Raw genomic sequence first — 15,191 nt, 5'->3', positions numbered from 1 at the left:
CAGACCCCCCAGAGCTTCCAAGAACTAAACCATCAACCAAAGTGTACACATGGAGGGATCCATGGGTCCAGCCACATATGTAGTAGATGATGGCCTTGTTGGACTTCAGTGGGAGGAAAGGCCCATGATCCTGAGAAGACTGGATGCCCTAGTGTAGGAGAATGCCATGTCAGGGATGCAGGAGTGGGTGGGTGTTTGGTTGATCACCCTCATAGAAGCAGGGGGTTTCTGTAGGAGAAATTGGGAAAGGGGATAACATTTGAAATGTAAATAAATAAAATATACACTAAAATGTTTACGTTGTGAAAAAAAAAAAAAAAAGAAGGACCATTTGTAATGTCCCTCTCCCAACTTGTGTACCAATGAAGAGCCCAACTCTCGGAGATGAAGAAGAACTTGTCTGGGACCCCAAAACTACTTAACAGCAGATCTGAAAGTCAATGGTTTTCTACACTTGATCTTAGCCAAAAGGAAGAGAAGTGATGATGGTTTTCTTTACTTAGTCTAAAATCAGCTGTTTGTGGTTGTTTTAGCCAGTTGAAGAATTATGATGAAGCCAGTATCAGGAAGCTTGTAGACAGCATTGATTAACAACACAAGTATAACCAGAGATAACCTTTGAAATTCCTTTTAGCTGAGAGATTTTACACATATCTTTATAAATAACAGAATTATACAAATAACCCTGAAATGATTTCCATTTAGATATTACCTTCATTTTATGATTAGTAATTGCCCTTGCCCACTGATTACTCTTGATAATGTTGTTTGGTTGAGACAAAAATTTACAAAAAGTGCTTTACAGAAATGTGGAGGTGACTCAGTAGGTAAAGTGCCTGTTGTTCATGCATGGGGACCTGACTTCAATCCCCAGAATCCATGTAAAAGCCATGTGTGGTGGCATGCATTTGTAATCCCAGAACAGAGGGGGGCATTAAAAAAAAGGATCCTGGGTTTTCTAGTCAGCCAGTTTAGCTGAACTGATGAGCTCCAGTTCACTGAGAAACCATTCTGACCAAAACTAAGGGTGTGGCTGCAAAATGGCATAGTTGGTAATGCTGGTTGTAGCCAAGCTTGATGGCCCGAGTTCGATAGATGGAAACCACGTGGTAGAAAGAGAAAAATGACTCTTTCATATCCTCTAAAGTCCACATACATTTTTGGAACAGTTACATGTAGATACAATCAGATAAACCAACAAGAAAATAATTAAACCAGCAAGTAAATAAAGATCATGTTTAAATTTGAAAATAATATGGTAGAGAGGTACTTATAAAGGCACACTTATATCAGTCTCTGGGCTCTACACATATGCAAACATATGCAAATATTTATTCACAACATACACAAAAAATTACTTCCCATGATATTTAACCGACAGATGGCTGATAGAAGTGCAGTAATATCAGAAATGCTTATATAATTTGTGATGTCCAGTGAAACAAAAATAAAAATGCATATTCCCATCCCTAAAACAATATAAAGGGTTTCAGAACCAATAGCAGAAAACTTAGTGTCAACTGTAGGGTCTTGCAAATCATAAGCCACACCCAGTGAAAAGTATTGTGATTCCCTACTCCTAAGCTTTATTGGATTGAGAGACCAAAAGAAATATAACCTGCAGCAGGGCTATGGTGGTGCATGCCTTCAATCTCAGCACTTGGGAGGCAGAGGCAGGCGGATTTCTGAGTTCGAGGCCAGCCTGGTCTACAAAGTGAGTTCCAGGACAGCCAGGGCTACACAGAGAAACCCTGTCTCGAAAAAACAAAAACAAAACAAAACAACAAAAACAAAACAAGAGAGAGAGAGAGAGAGAGAGAGAGAGAGAGAGAGAGAGAGAAGGAGAAAAAGAAAAAGAAATGTAACCTGCAACTTCAGATTAACCATGCATTTATAAAACTAGATACTAGTATTCTCGTAATCTTAAGGATGGTTTGACTTCTCTCCATATGGAATACACACACACACACACACACACACACACACACACAAGCAAATCAATTTGTTTTTCTGACTACACAATAATGGCAGTAACCAAAAATTGGTTAACATTCATTGTTTTCATTTAGGATTTGTTATTCTGCCATTGTTTTAAACATTTGTCTATTTATTCATTTTACCAGTTTTTATAACCAAATAGGAGAGGAAAAACTGAGCTCTCCAAAGTTATCTAAAGATCTACTAGAGGCTGATACTAGAAAGCAGTATCAGATGACAGACTAACTGGATCTATTTTTGCTGTCAGTGAGGCAAAAGCACCATTGGGATGAGCAGAGTAATAAGCCAGTATTCTCAGACCTAGAACATTTAGGTGCTGAATTTTGAAATTCAGAAGGCAGAAATCTGGGGTTCCAACAGGTTAGCAGGTTCACCAGCTGAGAAAATGGCTATGACTTGGTGTGCTTGGGCCATACATATTTCAGTAGGGCAAAGACTTCTAGGATACCACATTCTGTACTTCCCATTTTAGAGGCATACTAGGGTTCCACATTTAATGCACAACATCTGTGCTTCATAGGAGTTGAAGCCAAATGCTTGGGTGATATCCCATTGGTACTCTATATGCAAAAGTGAAGCATAATCCGCCCAAAGTAGGATTTACAGTTGCAGCACTCCAAGCAAACTCGGGCCACTCAGTAAAGTAAAGGCTGTTAGTACAGAAGATATATGAATGAACTAAATCAATTTTATTAGCGTCATATGTGCTCAAGTCTTGCATAAGTGTTTCGGTACTCCAAAGTCCATTTCCTGAATGCATTTTGCAATATAGAGAAGTGAAAAAACAGCCTTCTCCTGTACCTTTGTAAAAGTACTAAGGAATTATGTTCTGTGCATGGAATTTTCAGAGAGCCAATACCATTCAAAGCACAGTTCTGTATTATGCCAGGTAAAAGGTACTGCTATTAAATTCCACCCCAAAGCAGAAATCATTAGCTGATACAAGGATCACAGAATTATCAACCAATGTGAACATGAGCCAAATATTTTACAATTTTCTAATATGCTATTAACTCTTCTTTTGCAGTGTCTGTGGGATATGAATATGAGATGTGCCCTGAATTTATTCTCTGGGAACAAAGGACAGTCGTTTTGCAGGGCTTTGAGATGGATGCATCTAACCTTGGAGGCTGGTCCTTGAATAAGCATCATATTTTTAATCCTCAAAGTGGTGAGATCATTTTAAAACTTGTGTTAATACTAGTTTCCTAATCCTGTTTAGTATTCATTCGTTGTTGAAAATTTGGTGAAGTGTAAGAAAAAAGTCACCTAATTGATACATTTGCTGTGGGTACTATATACATTAATGTCAAGTTTGTTTTAGTGCTTCAGGCTCAGAACACGTATATCTCTTACCACATCTTCTTAGTAGGTGGTTGAAGCCTTGAGTAAATCTCAGTCATGAGAAAGAATCACATGTATCCACCCAGTTCACACTGATTTTTCTACTCTTGTCATGACAGCTTCATTCAAAGTCCTCTGCTTGCTCTCCCACTTCACTTGGAAACTGGTCCTTAGAATTTCTGTCCATATTTCCTATAAAAATCTTCTACTTGTAACTTTTCACCATAAATTTTTTTTAAAAAAATCATATTGCTCTCTCTCTAAACAGGCAGTTTCTAAAGGAACCTGTATTAGTACATATTCTTCAGGTTGCATTTCCAGAAGGCAAAAATAAGTATGTCTTTAGTTCAGCCATCCTTCTATTCTTCCTACATTTGTGTGATAAATATGAGTTATTTTGTGATGCCAAGAGCTGCATTTTATGATTCTGCCCATGATCTTACTTTGTACATGTAGTGAAAAACAGCTACATAGAAATTTTGATGAACAAAGAGAACCATATTTGCTCCACCAATAGAATGGCAAATCCTATCCTAGTCCCTGTGTGAGACCCAGGTAAACAAATCCATTACTATATGTCACCAGTACACCTCCCGCTTCCCCTTGAAGAAAGATGCTAAGTTCCATTTAAAAAAAAAAAAAAACATTACAGCAAATCTTCAAGCACAGACATAAAATGTCAACTTTTTTTTTCAGTTGTCAAAAGGAGAGCCACAGTTTTCAGAGTACAAAAACGAAAGGGCAGATGCCACTTATTAAATTATTAGGTTTTTTTTTGTTTTGATTTGAAAGAGTTTGACATTTTAAGCAACCGTTTCTTTTCCACTCACTTTTATTGGCGTATATGGATTGTCTCTTTCAAACGCCTGTCATTGACATTAAACACAAAGTGGGAAATGACCTCAATGGAACCAGCCCCCAGCTGCGTGCTCCCAGTCTTCCTATCATTTGCTTCACATTGATGCTGAAACTGAGGGGAGCCATTCAGAATGCTGGCTTTGGGAACCGCACATTGCTTACATTCCTAATTCACCCATAATTACTTCTTAGGTAATTAGGTATGAAGTTACTTCTGAGAATTTTGAACTGCTTTATTGAAGTATAATTTATACATCATAAAACTTACCCATTTTAAGTGCACACTTAAATGATTCTTAGTAAATTTCTACTTGGGCTGTGATCACCAAAACCCACATATGGAATATTTTATCACAACAAAATATCTCTTGCATTGCTAGCAGCCTCACTAAATATGCTCTCTGTTTCGACCTTTCTGATCATTTTTAATTAGAAGGAACCCTTACTATTTTGGATCATTTCTTCCCTCTCCTCCAAAGGACATTTGTTCACTGACCATCTCTTGTGTGGAAGCGTTGTGCCTCTCACCAAGAACTGGCTCCACATGTCAGGAAATAGAACTGAAGGCAGCCCTGGCAGTGCCTTTCAGCTTGACCTTGCATACAAATGCCTGTCTTAGGGTGTTTCTGAAGTCAAAAATCCCACCCACAAAGGCAGTTTCAGAAGCAAGAATGATAAATGCAAGGGAGCGAAGATCAGAACATGGAACACCGATTTAGAAAGCAATGTTCTTCCCCCTCAGGTCAGATGATCTTTTCTGACTGATTAGGGCAGTAACAATGTCTTTCCAAATTCTGCCACTCTGCTTCTCTCACGAAAAAGCCGAACTCTTTAGGCAGCCAGCCTTTTTGATCTGAGACAGATAGTAGATTAGAAACAAGAATCTCTCTTCCTCCAATTTCCTCTTGCTGGTTAAGAAGGCACCTATAATTAGATTGGATGTCTGCTGCCACTCTGGTTTCAGTTTTTCTCTGGCTCCCCAATCATTACACATTGGGTAGGTTCCAATAGGCACTGTATTCAGACTATTTGTCATTTCAGGGACCACAATTATATTTAACTGACAATTAACCACTGCTTTTGCAGAAACAGTTGTAAATGCTCATCCTGAGGTACATAGACAGCTTCTACTTTTATGGTGACAAGAACACTAGCAATGCATGGCTTTCAACAATGCTACGTCCAAATATACCCCTTGATGATTGAACAGAGTACATATTATAAAATTATTATTCATTACAGAGATTAACCATATATTTTCTAACATCCTCTAGTGTTTACTGGGAGTTAACTGTCAAAAAAAATTAGAACAATCCACAATACTAATTGTACATTATTATCTATCACAAATAACAAATTCCCTTAGCCTTCCAGAAAAGCCAGTGGTTTGTCAACAATTGGTTTTACTGGGAGAAGAAGTAAAGTGCCATTGATCACACTGGCATCTCTTCCATTTTGTGTTCATCCCCTCTCAGTCAGGTAGTTAGAGAAATATGTATTGTGTCTCTTGTTGGTCATAAGTCTGAAAAATGGTTTCTCCTTTGAAATCAGCATAAAGCACCACCCACTGGCTTCCAATGGGAATCTTATTTTTAAACTTGTTTGTAAGCTTCAGGAGTACTTTTGAGCAAGGTAGCAGAAAGGTAGGAGTATAATGTTTTTAAAATGTGCTTACTTTATAACAGTGTAAACTTGGGGGAGAAAAGGTATCACCTTCAGTGATATTTCATTGTCTACTAAGACAACCAATCCCAAAGAAGGTGGCCTTCATATAAATAATGTGTGTTGTCCCATTTCAAAACAAGCATGCATTGCAGAATAAACTAGAAAAGAAGCAGCAGTAATTGATCAAAATTTCCAGAAACATAAACAAAATATTTTCACAGCAACCCTTTGCAGAAGAATTGGTGTTAAATCATTGTTGCTAGATGGTATGGTCTGGTTCTGTGTAATGGAAGGTTAAACAGATTCTTGAAACAACGAAAACACCCTTCAAAATGATCTATTTTTCCAGGGCAATACAAAAGGGGTTTGCCCATTTTTGTTTTGATTGCTTCAGCTTTAAACAGAAATGGTAATTTCAGTACATGGGCACTTTAGTACCTTGCATGAAAGCAAGACATCAATTGTAGAGATGTAATCAGAAAGTACATTGCCTTATGCTTTATTTCCTTTAATCATTCTTCTTTTTTGATGGAGTACTGGGCTTTCTAATCGAAAAGGGGAGTTGTGGAATTGCAAGCTTAGAAGAATGGGTTAGAATAGCCATCTTTAGGTTTTAAATTGCTAGGAGCCTGGTAATAACATGTCATTTTGAGGGCAGTTGTTAACTATACCATTATATTGATATAAAAAATGGAGATCTACCTGTGAAAATAGATGTTAATAGTAAATCGTGTATTTCCAAGCCAATAATTGGAAAGATTTTTGAATAGTAGACCCTATCACGAATTGCTGAAGTACTGACATGCTAAACAGTGGTTTCCTCAATTACTAACGAATGTATCATACTCTCTCATTGGTCAGATATTCAGCTGACAATCATCAGTCGATTTCTTTTCAATGATGTTATGCAAATGTCATTACAGTTTCCATTACCTCCTCCCATTTCATCAAAATTGCAGTATTGACCACCCTACACTTAAATGGTTTTGAAGGGAAATAAAATTCGGTTCTATTAATCATATTGAAATAATTATTCTAAATCATCAGAAATGTCCTTACTAATAAAGTTATTAACAGTTTAATAAGAAGGTAGTGACCATAAAGTTATCCCACAGTTTTGTAATAAAAGATCAGTTTGGTGGAATGTAAACTTATAGCTACTCTTGTAAATCATGTGTTGAAAAGCTAGCTGGAGTCACCCTGGGAGGGAATACAAACATATTTAAATGTGAAATCCAAAGACCATATGATGGATGGAATTTCTAGTTCCTGAAATTCCCTTTATAGGAATATATTGGTGCCTTGACATGCATATTTTATGTTCTTATTTATTTGTACCAGCAATGTTCTGATCTCAGAATGATCAATAGTTTCTTATGTAGAGCTGGAAGTTGGAAGAGGACTGGAGAAGACATTTCAGGAAGCATTTAGGGAGAATAACAGATACAGATAGTGTGGGGATATAGATATCAAGGAACAAGAGAGGGAAAATAAAGGCATACAATATAACTGTATCAACTCATTTCTCAATCTGACACATTTCATACCTTCTCACAATATGGATGTTTCACCTGCCCTGACTCATTCTGGACTGACTTGTGATATTTAGCACAGCAGTACATGGTCCTTGGATTTTCTGCCCAGGCACAGCAGGTTTGCAAAATCATTGAGATTTGAAAAAGGAAACTACAAGAGACTCAAAGCCTATTTTCAGCATTTACTGAGTACTTTATAAAAACTTGGCCGTGGAGATTGGAACTAAAAATATAGAAAGGAGTAAGACAGAAGGCATGCCTTCAAGGAGTTCATTCATATTACAATGGGGAAGATAGAGAAGTGGGGGAAATGTATCATACAGTGTGGTGAGTGCTACAAAGGAGCTATGGAAAGCAAAGTACGGGCACACACAGAGGAGAGTGACCAATTATGCCTGGGTGGAGTATTAGGGAAGACATAAAGTGAGTTCTGAAGTTAGTTCTGTCAGACAAAGCTGAAGAAGGAATTCAGGATATGAGACAATAACACACAAAATCATAGCAGAAAGGAAGAGCGTGAAAGAAACTATACATTTTTGGTTATGACCAGATATGAGAAAATGTAATGAGAAAGAAAAAATTCTCACAGAATATAAGAAGGCCAACCAACACAGAATTTGTATGCCTTATCAATAATGAATACACTCTTTATTCCATGGTGGATAAGTACATATTGTAAGGTTTTAATAATCTCTGTGCCAGGAGTATGGACAATGGTTTGCAGATGAGGATACCTGAAGATCAGGAAAACTGAACTAAGGCAGTAATAGTAGGAACAGGGGGAAATTTTCAGTACATTTAAGGAGGTACTCTCAATGGGAATTACTAATTAGGCTTAGAGAATGAAATGAAGTGAAGAGGCATCATGATGACCAGATTTCCAAATTAGGTAACTATGTACCAGAGACAATGCACATGGGTCAGTTTTTAAAGAGAGAGGAAGGGAGGAGTTTGGTAGGAGATATAAAAATTACAATGAGCTCAGTTCTAACCCTTTTTTCATTTTGAGGTAGCTGTAGAGCTTCCAAGGCAAAAGGTCTAATAAGAAAGTATGTGTTGCAGGGCCCCCAATGAAGGAGTTAAAGAAAGGACCCAAGGAGCTGAAGGGGTTTGCAGCCACATAGGAGGAACAAAAGTATGAACTAACCAGTACCCATAGAGCTCCCAGGGACTAAACCACCAGTCAAAGAAAACACATGGTGGGACTTGTGGCTCCAGCTGTATATGTAGCAGAGGATGGCCTAGTCAGTCATCAAGGGGAGGAGAGGCCCTAGGTCCTGTGAAGGTTTTCTGCCCCAGTATAGGGGAATGCCAGGATCAGGAAACAGGAGTGGTTGGGTTGGTTGAGCAGGGAGAGTGGGGAGGGGAAAGAGGGCTTTCAAAGAGGAAACCAGGAAAGGGAATAACATTTGAAATGTAATAAAAGAATTACCTTTTTTTTTAAGTGTGTTTTGGGTTAAGACTCCAGACAGAAGAAAACTTTGGCTAACTTTGATGGGATCCAAAGTCGTGGGTAATTACCTGAACTGAATGGTTGAAAAACATTTTCATAAGTCAGTGTCTCTAGTTTTGGCAATGATGTAGTGTGATATGATCGACAGGCATAGAAAGTTCAAGTCTCTTTAGTATAGCTTTGAAGTGCAGTGTAGCAGTGGGATTTTTTTTCCTTCTCATGTAAGCACATTACCATCCTGATTGTGTCTTACTCAGGTCAGTGTTAAGATGAATGGAGATTCTCTTTTTCTGGACAAATTGCATCTTGAGTATAATTTGGAGTGAGGCAGATGAGAATGAGGCATCAAGAGAGCCAACCAAAAATGAAAAATTAGTCACACCAAATCTACAGGGCTGAATAAATGGGAGAGCATTGAAAGCTATCAAATACTTTATTATAGAGTTTGGAATCAGTATTACAGAGACTCTATGCATTTCCCCACTCCACAGAAAGACAAACTGAGGCAAAGTGTTATACCACTATTTGTTATAGTTATGCATTTAAATAAAATTAATAGTAATATGATTTACTCTCAGATTCTCCCATAAGGCCAAAGATCCCTCCTGTTTTGAACTCCGAAAGAACTTAACTTTTGGCAAGAGATTTGTTTAGCAAATACTTTTCTAATTTTTGTTCCTTCTTTTTTACTGTGTCTAGGAATTATTCATAAAGGAAATGGGGAAAATATGTTCATTTCCCAGCAGCCCCCAGTCATAGCTACCATAATGGGCAATGGACACCAAAGGAGTGTAGCCTGCACTAACTGCAATGGTCCAGCCCACAACAACAAACTCTTTGCTCCTGTCGCCTTAGCTTCTGGTCCTGATGGTAGTGTGTATGTTGGAGACTTCAATTTTGTAAGGCGAATATTTCCTTCAGGAAACTCTGTTAGCATTTTGGAACTAAGGTAAGTTTCTTCTTATCTCTATATTTGTTTATTTTTTTAAAAAAAAAAGAATAAGATCATGTGAAGAAACAAGTTATAGTCAACAAAAACACTTAGTTATTTTGGAGTAATTTCTCTCCTATTTGTTGTCCAATGAGAAGTGGTTAGTTCTGAAACCATATATATACAAATAACAAAAGTGGACTCAGAAAGTTGTATTTGTATATATGTGTGCATATACATACACACATTTATATGTACACATATGTAACAATAATAATAATGAAGACAGAGGTTATTAGCTTAAGAGTGGGAAGGAATATAAGATGGTTCCAGGGCAGGAAGCGAGGAAAGGCTGGAGGGAGGAAAGAAAAGAGGGAGAGTGATGTAATTCTATTCCAATTTTTAAAAGCCCCCAAATATATTTAAATTAAAAGATTGTTTTAAATAATGAAACTATAATTTAAAACTTATTTTTTCAAAACATAGAGGAAGAGGGGTAATCTTCAAATTGGTGATTTGCAGAGCGGGGAAATCTGGTCATCCCTGAATGTGAGGCTTCCCTGTCTGCATGAATTTTAGTACCTCCAAGCACTAGCATAAGTTGCTTAATGCTGGCCACTGTCAAGCTAATAAAGTTACTTGTTCCACTGTTGCTGGCAGCAGTATCACCAGATTTAAAGGTGCTTTCCTGCCTTTTGAAGTCATTTAATATAGAAGAACATTGAAGTCTGTTTTCTCATGGCATCACAGGGAAAGAAGGAGACACTTCTACCTTTGAAAGCATAACTCAGTGATGATTAAAGTGTCCATCTTTAGGTTTCTGTCCTCTGTTCTAAGTGTGTTCTTGAGAATACAAAGAATGTTAATACCTTTTGAAAGAATTTATACCATTTTGCTCTGCTATGTCCTGAAATTGCATCAAGATTCCAACTAAATCAACCAAGGCTTGATCAGCTTACTTCTTCCCTTTCTGTGGCTATAAGACAAACTATATGTCCTTTGGAGCTCACAAAAGAGAAAGCATATATTCCTATCCCATTAGGAATAAAGACAACTGCTTCACTCCTGAGAAAATTAGTAGAGCTTTCCTTCTAATCTGTTATGGCAGATTTATCCATGACACATGACTCTGGAAATTAAGGCTAAATTTCTCTATATTCCAAAGGATTTTGATGTCACCTTTTGAATTATTCCATACAATTTTTGCTTCAAGTAACACCACAGTGATGTCAAAAATAGTAACTGATGGAGACAACAAATTATAAAGCAAATGTAGGTACCCGCGTCTATTTAGATGCTTTGCATCCTTTTCATTTACCACTTATGTTCACTGTGGTGAATGTTTGAATTTACTTGGACATTCCTCGAAGGTTTTCACATTTCCATGCCTGCTTTGGAATCCGCCTCCCTTTTCTCAAACTGAGTTATTCTTTCACACCTAGTTTGGGAAATGTAGTCCCAAGCTACCATCCATTTTCCACATTAATTCACTCTAGTTTTAATACATTTCTTAATTATAATTGCAAATGCTGTCATATGGAAGAAAGCTGCTAAATCCCTTGGCTAATAAAAAATAGACTGTGAAGTTAAGACTTTGTAAAGACAAAGCACATCCAAAACGTCTACAGGGGTACTAATTCTTAGCACCTTAACCTGATCAAGTATTCATGGGCTTCACAATGTCAGAAATCTTGGAGATTTGTCATTTCTAGGAGTATATCTCTTTGGGCATCAGTAGAAAGTCAACAGGAAGTCTAAGATAGCTCCACACCTGGATTTGAAAACTACTTACAGAATATACTACATGGTTTGCATAATCGTAGGGGTGTTTTATTAACATGATGTCAAATGGATAGAAACACTGAGCAATTCATTCAACATATAGGCTGTCAGATAGTAAAAATCCTATTCTTACTGAGATGGTCTAGTTACTCCTATAAAATGCCTACAGTACAGAATAACTACATATCTTCTTCATTAAAAGAAAATTATTAAAGTCTATACAAACAAAACAAAAATTATATTAATAGAAGGAATTCCAAGCTGTATTTATTCCTTTCCTTTGTAATTTAAGTGTAAATTTACCTAAGGTGGAACAATTCACTCTCATCGATGAAATTCACAGTTAAGGATTCTCAACAATTCGCAAATTTGCATTTTAATACAAAGTACCCTGTAGCCTTCAAGACAAAGTCATTTAAAGTATAAAATATCTTGACATCTACATACAAAGTGATTTCTATTGGTGTAAAAAAATTCATTTCTGCTCCTTTGTCCAAAACCTGTATCATTTTGCATTCCAGTATTCACTCCACAACATGTTGTCACACATCGGTCTTCAAAGTGCAGAGGCATGAACATATATGAAGTCACACTCCCTGTTTTTCTTACTTAGCCTATCACTCTAGTTGGCTTTTTTGAGATATGATCCTACAAAATTTCTTAACAGTTTTGGTCTGACTCAGGTTTCTCTGAGAATCTACATCAAGCTAAGTACTCTTTCATAAAAAGAATATATCACCCAAAATTGTTCCCGTGGCTTAGCATGGCATCATTTTACCTCCTTTTTACCCTCCATGCTCCCACCAGCCTGTAATGAGTTGTGCTTAAGATTGCCTTTTAAATAAGAGACAGACTTATTGTGTCCTTCTCAAGTCTAAAACTCCTCTGATTGGCCATCACAGAAATAGGATAGCTAAATATACATTATCAAATAAGTCCCTATTTGACTATAGACAAAATCATCAAACCAGTTCATGTCAACACATGTTGTCATGTTTATACATAAACTAAAGTAGTTCTTATAGCAATCACCTTTTTATTCAAAATAGATTCTTCTCTCATATAATACATCCCCTCCCCCCATTCATCCTACCCACTAATCTACCTTCTCCAAATCCACTGACCCCCCCCTCCCCAATTTCCCCTTCAAGAAAGAGCAGGCCTGCAAGAGATGACAGCCAAACTGGACAAAACAAGATACAATAAGACAAGGTAAACACCCTCATATTGAGGCTGGACAAGGCAACCCAGTAGGAGAAGGAAGAGTCCCAAGAGCAAGCAAAAGAGTCAGAGAAACATACACTCCTACCTTTAAGAATCTCATAACACACCACTTTAAAGAGTCTATACTGATTAGTAGTTTATGTATATAAATTAAATCATTTGCTTATCATTGGTGCCTTTATATATTTGTTATTACTGTCCTAGATGTACATTTCTGGGAAGAAATAAGGTAATTTTATTAAGGCCTATCTAACTTTCAAACTAGAATGTTTATTAAATTCTACTATGCTTAAATAGAAACTTAATTTTATGCCAATTTTGGTGGTGGTGTTCAAGTCAGTTAATTCAATTTTTCCTACTTTAAATACATTAGTTATTTTAGCTCATTGGATATATTTTTTTCTTGGAAATTCAGACTGACATAGTGATTATGTTTATTATATTCAAAATTATGAATAGAGGAACAATGTCATGATCAAGTTATTATAGAAAGGGCAGAGAACTCTCCTATATCTTGACTCCCAGATTATACACTATATAATTTACTCTGTCTTCTACCATTTTATATGTAAAATTGAATCCAACTTTGCACTTCAAACATCTATTTACATGTCTCATACAGAGATCCATATATGGATCATTCTTAGCTCAGTATTTGATGACTTTGGGGGAAGACATGAAATTTATCCCGAATGGAAAACTCCTATATTTCCCACTCTTCCATCCTTTTATTCCATATTTGACCATACTTAATAATTCCAGATTACTCTTGGCTTTTCAAAGATTGGAAGACTATATAGTCTTCTAATCTTATTCCAGTCAATCTAAGCCATCCTCCTCTGGGCTTTCTTTTCTCTGATTTCAGTAATCACTTCATTTAATTGGTGCCCAGTCATCTCCCATGTCTGCTATAGCCATTCCTCATGAACTGAACAGGACAAGAAAGAAATGGTCAATGATACCTTTATTGTTAAAAATTTGCCAAGTAAAGCATTACTTATTATTTAAGTCTATAGTAGCCCTTTCCTGGTTTCCTGTAGAATTGGTCTACAAATATGATTCTTAATGCTTTCTTCTAATGAAAGTCTCAAGTAAGATAATAAAGAACTGAAGCTTACAAGATTATGTAACTCAAGTGTTTCAAAATCACATTTTCTGAAGACCTCTGAAGATATCAAATTTAAGATATAAAGTTTGAGTCTTGATTTCCCTGTGGAATTGCTTATTGTTTTAAATTGTGTGTGTGTGTGTGTGTGTGTGTGTGTGTGTGTGTGTGTAAAATGCACAAATACATATGTGCATATTTTATTAGTATAAAATTTATGTAACAGATTTGAGAATTTAATGTTTATTAGAAGAATCTATGAATATATCATATCCAGGATATGCTTCACATTTTGTCATTTATAATTTACCTAATAACTTTCAATAGATAGTTAAATACCTCTTCATCTTTAGATATATTTGTAAAAGAAATAGAGGGGGGAGAAAAAGAAGGAAATAAAGAAAAAAGAATCTTGCTTTATGATAAATTTAATCATGAAGTATCTCTTTATTAGCAGATTCTAGGATTTGAAGAATCATAGAAATAACTTCCTTCTATTGAAAGGTTTTCACAAGTATAAATTTAAGTGTCTGAGATTTCTGAGCTTTCTCTTCTTCACATACAATGTTCAACTATATCTCATCCATTATGACTGCTACTTTTCTCCTTTGATCTTGGTTAGCCTCAGGGTTGCATTTTGCTTTTCCTAAAACTAATAAGGATAATTAGATAAGTAAAAATAGAAAACACCCTACCAAATACTTTGTATGAATTCAAATATGCAATATACTCTAGCTCACTTCTCTTCTTCTAATTTTACAAAGCTATTAGAAAAACCATTAGGTATGACTGGAAGTGATTTGTTCTTTATAGAAACCTCATACTTCTATTTTTTCAAAATTCAGTTATTCTCAAGATATTTATTTTGTTGTTCCATTAAAATTGAAAGAGAAAAGAAAATAAGAGGCTAGAAAATATATCTTGGTACCTTGAGCAATTTGGACTCAACAAATGTCAACATGATATGAAAATTTCTCTAGATATTTTACTATTTCTTTTTCAGTGACTAGTTAATATTTCTTACATTGCTTATAGGTCTTGACTCCTGTCATTGGTTGGAAATGGAAGAGACTTGGAAGAGCACCCACTTAGGAGCAGTTAAACCTGCCGAGGGGTGCTGAAACTTAAAGAAACTCTTCTAAAGGATCAAACAGATTCTTAGCTTTGAAGAATTCTATGAATAGCTGAGATGTTGCCACAAACCACCATTTTGTTCAAAGAACTAGAACTACAAATACTAGAAACACTGCCTGTAGATAAAATAGCTGGCTATCCCATACCTGAGTTTAATCTCAT

At 36.3% G+C, this 15,191-nt stretch overlaps 1 protein-coding gene across 2 annotated transcripts in view; it reads left to right on the top strand.

Moving 5' to 3' along the window:
• Tenm1 (teneurin transmembrane protein 1) overlaps nucleotides 1-15,191 on the top strand; it is a 710,827-nt gene that overhangs the window by 584,006 nt on the left and 111,630 nt on the right. For both annotated transcript variants that reach the window (XM_021188844.2, XM_021188842.2), the window contains exons 20-21: nucleotides 3,026-3,169; nucleotides 9,553-9,802. In XM_021188844.2, coding sequence (XP_021044503.1) covers nucleotides 3,026-3,169; nucleotides 9,553-9,802 — 394 coding nt within the window. The remainder of the gene's footprint in view (nucleotides 1-3,025; nucleotides 3,170-9,552; nucleotides 9,803-15,191) is intronic.

The sequence above is a fragment of the Mus pahari genome, chromosome X, assembly GCF_900095145.1.
Source record: "Mus pahari chromosome X, PAHARI_EIJ_v1.1, whole genome shotgun sequence".
Taxonomy (NCBI): domain Eukaryota; kingdom Metazoa; phylum Chordata; class Mammalia; order Rodentia; family Muridae; genus Mus; species Mus pahari.
Note: the sequence above shows the minus strand (reverse complement) of the source record. Positions and strands in the feature narration are given on the sequence as shown.